Source organism: Sesamum indicum, linkage group LG5 (assembly GCF_026168435.1).
Source record: "Sesamum indicum cultivar Baizhima isolate 11 linkage group LG5, ASM2616843v1, whole genome shotgun sequence".
Lineage (NCBI taxonomy): Eukaryota > Viridiplantae > Streptophyta > Magnoliopsida > Lamiales > Pedaliaceae > Sesamum > Sesamum indicum.
In genome coordinates, this window is record NC_142661.1 from 249,191 (window position 1) to 260,334 (window position 11,144).

General features: G+C 33.2%; 1 protein-coding gene across 1 annotated transcript; it reads left to right on the forward strand.

Moving 5' to 3' along the window:
• The first annotated feature begins 7,156 nt into the window (after positions 1–7,156).
• LOC105162936 (putative LRR receptor-like serine/threonine-protein kinase At2g24230) lies at positions 7,157–10,611 on the forward strand. Its single transcript, XM_011081112.3, has one exon. It carries the CDS (start codon positions 7,842–7,844, stop codon positions 10,371–10,373), a length of 2,532 nt encoding a protein of 843 aa, XP_011079414.1. The 5' UTR covers positions 7,157–7,841; the 3' UTR covers positions 10,374–10,611.
• Positions 10,612–11,144: the final 533 nt, after the last annotated feature.

Sequence of the window (11,144 nt, forward strand, 5' to 3'; positions counted from 1 at the left end):
TCGATGACGCATAAAGGGTGGACAATCTACAAAAATAGAGGAGCACCCTTGGCTTCCATGTCCACACTCGTTCCAACTAATCGCTAAACCCAACACTGCTTAATGGAGCTAAAGTAGAAGAGTTGATTAATCTAGAAAGGGGATGGAAGGTAGACCTTATTCGATCGGAGATCTTGCAGATGGACACAGATTGCATTCTCTCAATCTCATTGAAGGAGATAGGATCCCATGACAAATCATTTGGCATTACAAGAAGAAGGGGACATTCTCTGTTCATAGCGCGTATGCTCTAGCTCTCATGTTTGAAGGTGTTGCTTGCTCCAAACATATAACCGAAAGCTGGAGATTCATCTGGAACGCTCGGGTTTCTCCAAAAATTAGATTATTTGCGTGGCGTTGTGGGCCAAACGCCTTTCCAACACTAGATAATTTACAATGCAGAGGGATTGGGAAGGAGGATTGTTGTTCTTGCTGCTCGCTAGAATCAGAGGATTGGTCACATGTGCTGGTTTCGTGCACTTTTGCCCATCAAGTATGAGCTCTTTCCAACCTGCAATGGTCTCTTATCTCTCTTGATGCAGGCAAATGAATGGTATGGCTAAAGAGTGTTCATCATGGGCTTGATGCTCAGGACTTTGGTCTCTTTCTCTCCATTTGTTGGGGCCTATGGTTTCAACGAAATGCTAGGATTTTGGAAGGATGCACCTATTGACTAAAACGTATATCTCAAACCCAAAGAGCAATCAACCCAAGTACTATTTGTGATGATACCAAAGGACTTGTAGCATGAGTTATCGTCGATAATATCAAATAATATCGACGATATTACTGGGTGAAAATGATAATGTTGGAAATTTATCACAAAAGTGATGATCCCTAACACAACTATTACAATAAAATTGGGTTATAAAAACCCTTAAATATACAAACTATAAAATGCAAAAAATAAACTAAAAGTTATAGATTTAATGAATGATTTTATAAATATGTGCAAGAACAACAATAGTAAGTATTTTAGGCTCAGAGGCCAAATCTAGTGAAGGATCTCCTGCAGCCACTCAAGCCGGCAGCTCACTCACCGGTTGCAAGTTTTACTAGAAAATAGTACCAACCAACACCACTAAGGATCACAGATTCGTTCATAAAGAACAAAGGAGATTTTTGAGGTTCTAGTATTGTTTTATCGAGTTGTTCGTACAAACCAGAACAAAGAGAGCAGGGATTTATAGTGGTCGAACATTGAATATGAAGGCGATGGTGATTTTTTTGAGGCCATGAAATGGCGGTTTAGAGAAACAAGGGAGAGAGAGAGAGAGAGAAGGGATGAGGAAGATGAAGAGAAACAGGGGCCGAAGGAATCAGGGGGAAAGGAATATGGGTTAGGGTTAAGTAGCTGGGTCAGGGGAAGTGGGTCGGGTCGCGGGCTGGTGGACCGAGCTGCCATCCAAGTGAATGAGAAATTGGGCCGTGGGTTTTGGGCCTACCATAAATTGTCCTGGGCCAATAATTTCTAACATATTCCTCCTTGGACCAGGACCCATAAAAAAGGAACCAGGCCCAAGGGGTCGGATCTGGCAAACATCATTACCATTAATTTTTCCTACAAAAAAGATGCTAGCAACAACATTAGGAAGGTGATATCTCAAGCACAAAGCATAACACACAACAATTAGCACCAAGCACATTTAACATTTCACACAGCAAATAATATGGCTCACTTTCACGCGAATGATCTTATTATTGAAGAGAAATACATATTTATAATATCAAACAATGAGTTTTTAGACAAATTTGATCTGAATATGTGGATCGATACATTTTTGTTGCATCAAATTAACCCATTATACAATTAACCCATTAACCCATTTAATTTTTAAATTTGATATAAACTGATAAATTAATTTTCTTTATTTTTTCTTTTTTTAATGTAACATATTAATTTTTATATTTTACTCTTATTTATAATAATTATTTAAAAACATAAAAATATTATTTTTTATATGCACACAGAGATGACGTGCCACAATAACTAGTATACTATAAATTAAAACGAGAACTTATGAAAAAGGTGGGGCCCATTAGGGCCCAACATACAGGAAATAACTGTAATATATATAATCATTGCAAGAACTCTGGATTTAGAACTTGAGAAAAATATAAGGAGATCACAAATTCAGCACCTTTTTTCGTGTGGACCATTAACGGTTCTGATGAACGGTCCCATAAAGAGATTGAGATAAGGCTGGTCCACTATATAACTGCCACACTACACTGTATTTGGAATTTAAGGTGTAGAATTAATTTACTTTTTCTTTTATGAAATGAGTTTATAAAATAAAAGAAATAAAATATTAAGAGTTTATGAATTTATGTGAAAAAGGACTAATAGTTTTTAAATTTTTTTTTAGATTTGAACAAACTCATTCAATTTTGATTATATTAATTATTAAATTATTATTATTAATATCTTACAAGTTTTACAATTTTATTTTAATAAAAATATTTGTAAATTATTCTTAAAATAAGATATAATATATTTATTAGTTTGGAAAATAAATACCCTTTAAATAAGACAAATTTATTTGGATTCGTAGTTAAATTCTTAGATAATTTTTTAAAATAAATTTAATATTTTTGGAATATTTTTTCTTGATGAATTTATTTAGGCAAATAATCAGATATGTTGATCTATACTAATATAAGAAAAAGGCTTTTTTTAATACATAAATTGCGGCTTGTGATAATGTGATATCTCTAAGTTAGTTTTCGTTCCTTTTTTTTTTTTTTAAATCTGATGTATTGGTCTATTATATTTATTTTTATTTATAATATATTTTAGTAAAAAATATTTATTATATGCACTCAATAAAAACATCTCATGATGACTAATAAAAGATAAAAAAAGATGCATTATTAAACTTAATTTAGAAAAAGAATCTCATTGGACTTAATTCAGGTGTGAATTCAATAATAGTTTATGAAAAAATAAAAGGGAAAACTTGAATTAAAGTGAGAATAAGGGTACGAAATTTTCAAAAGTTATATATGTATTAGGTGGAGTGTAAAATATTATCTTAGAATATCTTGAAAATCGAGATAAAACAGTGTGAATAAGTAAGAGTTTGAGAGTGAAGAATGATGATATTAAATAACTATACAAGGCCTCTATTTATAGGCTCGCATTGAGCAGGATATGGGAGTTGTTGTGGAGTGTCGTATGCCATTGAAAAACCCTTTGAATTGGCTATCATCCATAACAAACCGTTTGATATTTGGACTAAATCTGAATGAGATAGATGAGTTGGACCAAACCCTATCATGTCTGCCTAAAAATCTGGAAATTGGTTATTTGTGAATTTCCCAATTAGTTTGTTAGCGATTACCTGGAATCACCTAGAGATGTTCTAGAGTGACGTGTATAAATGTGTTGGCAACTCCTATGAAGTATCCTATCAACTGTAGGATGACGTGTCTGACTGAAAATGGGCTTGTACCTTAGGTCTGCCATCTCTACAAAAAAGAACAGGCTTGTGGGCCTCACCTCCCTACTGATAGGGTGTATCCATCCTACGGATGAACCAGCTGGGCTCTTAACCGACTGGACTAGTAGGTCTAGTTTGTGGGTTTGATCAATAATTTAGGGGGCATCACTAATTATATTCAAACATATCATAGATGGCTTAAATGCATAAAAATCTCATGTGTTTTGAAAGTTTAGCTAAAAATCCCCTTGTATTTTAAAAATAGGCTAATACCCCCTTTTTGTTTTATTAAATATATAGCTTCATCGCCCCCCTCCGTTAAATATAACTAATGGTATAACTTTTTTATCAAAGGACCATTATATTCTTATTTTATGTTATTTTTTATTTTAATGACCCTCGAATCTTTATTTTGTATGAGAATCGTTAGATGTAATTAATTACTTTTATTCGTTGAATTTTAAATTTATAAAAAAATCAAGAATTTAGATTTAACTAATTCTAAATATGTACTATAAAAAATAAAATTCTTATTTAAAAAATAAATTAAATAAAATTAACCCCCCACCCCTAACAAAAGGGCCATCGTTGCCCAAAACAACGTAGATCGGGGCGACGTCTCCAACGCTCCCAATCTGGGTGACCGCCATCGCCCAGGACAACACAAATCTGGATGGGGCAGTCACCTTAATTTGGCCGGCGACGTCTGTTGTCTCCCAATTTTTTTAGTTTCTAAATTTTAATTTTAAAAAGACTAAAATTTAAATTAAGTAAATTTATGATAATTTATTTAAATAATTTTAAATATAAAATAAGTTTCAATTTTAATACTTATTTTTAAATACATAAAATGTGCCACAATATTATTTAAATACATAGATAATTTATTTAAATATTTTTAACTAAATAATAATTTAAATTAGTTAATTATATTTAAATTTTATAATTAGTAACATTTATATTTGTCAAGATATTTTAAGTATGAATTAAATTAAATTATAAAACTTTTTATATACTTTTTTCACATTTTTAGTAAATATATTTTAAAAAAATATTTATTTTTTAAGATAAATGAAAATATAAAAAAAAACACTCAAAACTGGTCAAAGATGTTCAAATCAAATATACAGAGATTCTAAGGTCATTTTAGTCCAAAACACTCAAAATTAAGGTAGAAAAAAAAGGTGAAAAGCACCCCAAAACGCCTATAATGTACCCTTCGTTAGTTATTAACAAAATAAGTATTTTTTATTGAGTTTTACAAAACACAAAAGAGATTTTAGTCTAATTTTAAAATATAGAAAGATTTTTAGCTATTTTAATAAAATATAAAAAAGTAAAATTGATTTTAGCCTATCATAAATCGATCATTGCCAACTCATATGTATTTTCTTATAGTGACAAACTTGTTTTCACTAATATTCGAACTCATAACATTTTAGCGAAGGATTAATAATTTAACCACAAAATATGTTTGCCTGGAAAACGAGTAGCTTTATTAACTTTGTATAATTTGAATAGAAGAAAAATAAGATGAGATCTTAGTTGATTGGTAAGGTGTTAGGCAGTGAATTTGAATTCTACGAATATAAGTTTATAAATTTATTGAAGAATAAAAATATATTAAATGATGTAATAAATCAATCTTATGTTGTATATAAAGAAAAAAGGATAGTCATAGTGCCCGACTCTAAAGATTTGTGTACTTGTATGTAAATTTTATGTGAATTGGAAAATTGCATTCCCTGATGTTTATTTATATTTAAAAAATAGATTTTCCCGTTAGTAAAAATTTACTAAATTTATCAATATTAATAAAAAAAATTGAATGAAAATTCATATTTATTGTCCGTCAAATCACTGTAACTTATTGCAGGTGAAAAAAAGAACTATAATAAAAAACCATTATAAGAGTGAAGACATATATATGTGTTAGTTTGATTTAAAAAAAAAAAATTATTTGACTTGTAATAGATTAGTATTAAGTGAATTTATGGTAAGTAAAGATTTCATTCAACTCTTTTGCTGATATCAACAAATTCAGTGAATTTTCACCAACGAGGAATCTTTTATTAGACCAAAATAAATATTGAAAAAAATGCAAGCAACCCCCTTGTGATATCGTAAATGAGCAAATTACCCCTTTACGAGAAAACAAATAGCATTTTACCTCCCTGTATTTTTTAAAATACCACAATTTACCTCCCTAAAATTTTTAAAATGACAGGGAGGTAAATTGTTTCATTTTAAAAAGTCTAGGGAGAGTAAATTGCTATAATTTTTTCATAAAAGAGAGTAATGTGCTTATTTTTATTATCATAGGGGGGGTAAATTGCTATTCTCAACAATATCAAATATAATTTTTCAAATCATAAAAAATTTATGCATAGTTCACTGTATCTTCAAAGAACACTGTAATTATCCCTAAAAAATAAAAATAAAAATTAAAACACATATGATTAGGCAAGACACCACTAAACCTTCCTTTAGTTAGGTAGATGAAGAAAATCAAAAAGCAATCATGCTTCCATTTGTTAAAACACTTGGAAGGAAGCTAGAATTGTTACACTTTCTCTCTATTTTTTACTTTTTTTTTATTTTTTTTTCTTTTTCAAATAATTTTTCTATTTATACTCTTTTATTAAAAGGGATAAGTTTTTAAGAGTCTCACCTATCTTTAATTAGCTATTTTATTTTTTAATATTTAATTTTATTCTTTATTTGTACTATAATTTTTCACATTTGTGAACCTTCATACATAAGAAAAGTTTGTAAGAATTCTTTTAAGCTTGTTATTGATTGGATTTTGATCCAATTTATGTATAAGTTTGTAAGAATTCTTTTAAGTTTGTTATTGATTTGAATTTGATCCAATTTATGTATATGTTATGAAATTCATTAAATTTTGATCAAGCAATTTACTACAAAAAAAATATAATATTTAACCATAGTAAATTATCATGGTTAAAAATAAAATAGCTGTAGCAAATAACTATTAACTACGGTCATACAACGGTTATTTGCAAATATTTAATCTGCTAAAAGCCATGACAAATATTTTTATCATGAATATCATTTTTTAAAATGGAAAATCTATATTTTTGAATCGGGTTTATTTAACTGCGGTCAATAGAAATTATTTACCATAATTTTTAGTTCGTAACTACTAAAATTGTAACTAATAGTTATTTTTTTTTAGTATTGTTTTATTCTTTAATCAAAGTATTTGGGTAATTCTCGTTTCGTTGTCACTACAAATCAGAGTATACAATCAGAATCATAAATTATTTATAAAAGTATTTACAAATTATCCATCAACACAACTCTCACATTAATAATCCTTAGTAAAATAATGCAAATTTATTATTATATTCAGTATATACTTCTATTTTAAAATCTTAAATTATTTTAATTTATTTATTTTTATATTTTAAATTTTAAATGAGATAATTCATAATTTTATTTATTTATCATTTTAGAAATACAATACTCTCATGTCTTGATAGGGGTACTAATTTTATGCATATCTAATAACATGACATTATCATGCATAATCATTAAAGCCAAATCCATTTGCTTTCCATTTTATTTAGGAAATTATGACACAAGAATCAACTTGAGAGGAAGAAAAATGATGAGAGTCACTCCTAAATGAAATCATTGAACTCCTACCATCACAACCAACACATTAACCCTTAAAAACAGATTTACCCCTTCTTGATCTTTCTCATCTATGAACCCTAATTTCTCATTTCTGACTAATCCACATTGTAATATATATATATATATATATACATATTTGGGGGAAAAAAAAAAAAGAAAACAAGAAAAGGGGTTAAACACCTACTCCCATACTACTGAAGACCACCATTCTCTTTTCAGTTTACAAAGGCTTGTTTTGCAGAAAACTTTGAGAGGATTCTAATGTTTATTTGTCAGAGAGACAGAAACCACTCAGAGTTTAGTTGTTTTCTTTCTTGGCTTCATTAGAACCTGCAAACAGGTATGCTCCACACCTTCATTTGTCTCCACTCCAGACTCTGAGAAAGCCTTTCCTCATCAGTCTTCACAGTTCCATATGCTGTGGTAGCAGCTTTTGTGCTTGTAGTCTCTCACATTTACTACTGGTCTGGTGTTTTCTTGGGGTTCTGGAAGGAAGACTGAAAAACCTTATTCTTTTGAAGCATCAGTTCAATGGTGGTGGAGTTATTTGTTGACAGAAAAATGGTTGCAGAAGCAGTAATGATTTCAAAGTTGTGATCTTGAAAGTTTGAAGAGAAGGGTTTTTGAGGGGGTGGTTGGAGTGGTTTGATACAGTTTATTTTGTTGATTGTATTTTGTTTTTGGTCTTAATCTGAGATGGGTTTTCGAGTATTTGTTTCTTTCTTGGTTGTAACAATGTTCTTCAGGCCTTTGGTTTGCCAAGAACCCAATACAGATGAGTCCTTTGTGTTTGAATTCTTGCAGAAGATGGGCTTAAACCCCTCCAAAAACAGTGGCTTTTCTGGCTCATTCTGTTCATGGAGAGGAGTTTTTTGTGATGGCAATGGTGTAAATGTTGTTGGTTTGGAGGTCTCAGGTTTGGGTTTATCTGGTGTGATTCCTGATACCACCATTGGGAAACTGACAAAGCTTGAAACGTTGGATCTTAGTAATAACAAAATCACTGGTTTGCCTAATGATTTCTGGAGTTTGGGCTCTCTCAAGAAGCTTAATCTCTCACAAAACCAAATCTCTGGGATGCTACCAAGCAACATAGGCAATTTTGGTCATCTTCAAAGCTTGGACCTTTCTTTCAACAATTTCTCTGGGAGCATCCCTGAAGCAATGAGCTCCCTAGCCGGTTTGCGAGCTCTGAACCTCAGTCGTAACGGGTTCGAATCAACTGTTCCATCGGGGATCTTAGAGTGCCGGTCTTTGGTTTCTGTTGATCTATCATCAAACAAGCTCAATGGTTCACTTCCCAATGGTTTTGGTGCTGCGTTCCCAGAATTGAAATTCTTGAACCTGGCTGGAAATAGAATTTTTGGTCGTGATTCGGAGTTTTCTTGGATGAAATCAATCAGATATCTTAACATTTCAGGCAATTTGTTCAATGGCTCTGTTGCTGGTATCTTTGAAGGGCCAGCAGAGGTGATTGCTGAGGTAAATTCCACCTTCAATTGGTCGAATTTGCTCTATTTGGATGTCTCAGATAACCAGTTAAGTGGAGAATTTTCCACTGTTTTTAGTCATGCTTTGAGTCTTAAGCACCTTAATCTTGCACACAATAGATTTACCAAACAACAGTTATTTCAAGTTGACATCCTTTCCAAGTTAGAGTATCTGAACTTGTCTGCAACTAATTTGATTGGTCAAATTCCTAGTAATATCTCACATTTAAGTAGTTTGCGAATTCTTGATCTGTCGAAAAACAATCTCAGTAACCATATTCCTCCTATTGTTACCAAGAACCTTCAAGTTCTTGACCTTTCTTACAACAAGCTAAAAGGTGACATCCCATTAATGCTTTTAGAAGAACTCCATGAGATGGAGCGATTCAACTTCTCTTACAACAACCTAAGTTTTTGTGCATCGGAATTTTCCTCCGAAACCTTTCAATCAGCTTTTATTGGAGCAGTGAACAGCTGCCCGATTGCTGCAAATCCAGCCTTCTTCAGAAAAAAGGCTCCAAAGCATAGGGGACTAAAGCTTGCTCTGGCTCTAGCACTCTCAATGGTTTGTTTGCTTGTGGGATTGCTCTTTTTAGCCTTTGGATGTCGAAGGAAAACGAGAATGTGGGCAGTGAAACAGAATTCTTGTAAGGAAGAACAGATTATCTCCGGACCCTTCTCGTTCCAGACGGATTCAACTACTTGGGTAGCTGATGTTAAGCAAGCAGCATCCGTGCCTGTGGTAATTTTCGAGAAGCCATTGCTGAACTTCACGTTTGCGGACCTCTTGTCTGCAACATCTCATTTTGATCGTGGTACACTGTTGGCAGAAGGGAGGTTTGGGCCCGTGTATGGTGGACTGTTGCCGGGAGGAATTCATGTTGCCGTTAAAGTTTTGGTCCACGGATCCACCATGACGGACCAGGAAGCAGCAAGAGAACTTGAGCATCTTGGTCGGATTAAACATCCTAATCTCGTTCCGCTAACAGGATACTGCTTGGCCGGAGAGCAAAGAATTGCAATTTATGATTACATGGAAAATGGGAACCTGCAAAACTTGCTTTATGATTTGCCCCTTGGTGTTCAAACTACAGAAGACTGGAGCGCAGACACTTGGGAAGATGGAAACACTGGGATACAGAATGTCAGCTCCGAGGGGTCGTTAACGACTTGGAGATTCAGGCACAAAATCGCACTCGGCACTGCCCGTGCATTTGCATTTCTTCACCACGGCTGCTCACCTTCTATCATTCATAGAGACGTCAAAGCGAGCAGCATTTATCTCGACTCTAACTTAGAGCCAAGACTGTCAGACTTCGGACTGGCTAAAATTTTCGGAAATGGACTTGAGGACGAGATTGCTCGTGGATCACCAGGATACATGCCACCCGAGTTTCTCCAGCCAGAGGGTAGCTCACCACAAGCCCCAACGCCAAAATCTGATGTTTATGGATTTGGAGTGATTCTCTTTGAGCTGGTTACAGGGAAAAAGCCTGTGGAAGACGACTATCCAGATGAAAAGGAAGGAAACTTAGTAAGTTGGGTGAGAGTATTGGTGAGGAGGAATCAAGCTTCACGAGCAATCGATCCAAAGATCCGTGGAACAGCACCTGAAACAACAATGATTGAGGCTCTTAAGATTGGATATCTTTGCACGGCCGAAATCCCGTCCAAGCGGCCCTCCATGCATCAGGTGGTTGGACTACTCAAGGATCTTGAACCAGTTACACAAAAATGAAGACAAACACTAGGAAACATGTTGAAGTTTTTAGCCTTTCTTTTTACCTTTGTTCTCTTAAAGTGATCACTAGCTTTATGCTGCAGTGAAAAGTCTGTATAGCAGCCCGAGTTTTGTTTGCGACATCTGAACGTCGCACGTTTTCAATACTCGTATTCGTGGCTAATACGCCCAAGTTACACGTCCCCGTTTTAATCCATAAGATAATACACTCTGTGCCTGTTTATATTGTCAAAAATACATTCTTGGATGAATGATCGTGAACGCCGACTTCTGATTTCTCTCTGTGAATGCTCTGAGAGTACATTGGTTGTAAGGAGAGAAACTGCAAGAGTTCACTAACATTGGAGATCCGCCAGACTAAGGCAGCATCTGCATGAGTATTTGGCCTGGAATTGCTTTGATTTTTTGGACCTTCTGTTGGTCGTGGGGCAAAATCAAAATGACATCTCCTAGAGGACCATAAGGTGAAATTATACTTTTAGTTCGTTCGAATACGATCAAAATGGTCTTAAATTCAAAAAAATTCAACATACTTCGGCCTGCGTTTTTTTGAAATTTTTAAAATGATTCTAAAATTATAAAAATTTGATACGTTAAATCTTATTAAACAGAGGATTAAATGTGTTTCTTTTTTTTTATTTATTTTGGTGTATTTTAAAAATTCAATATAAAATAAAAATTAAAAACATTGAATTTCCCAACGCGAAAAAAATATAATTTTGCCGGACCACAAAGAGTCGTGATGTCTGTGACCACTTGTAAATGAAC

Coding starts and splice junctions, on each gene's coding strand:
- LOC105162936 (XM_011081112.3), top strand. CDS start 7,842: ATGGGTTTTCGAGTATTTGTTTCTTTCTTGGTTGTAACAATGTTCTTC.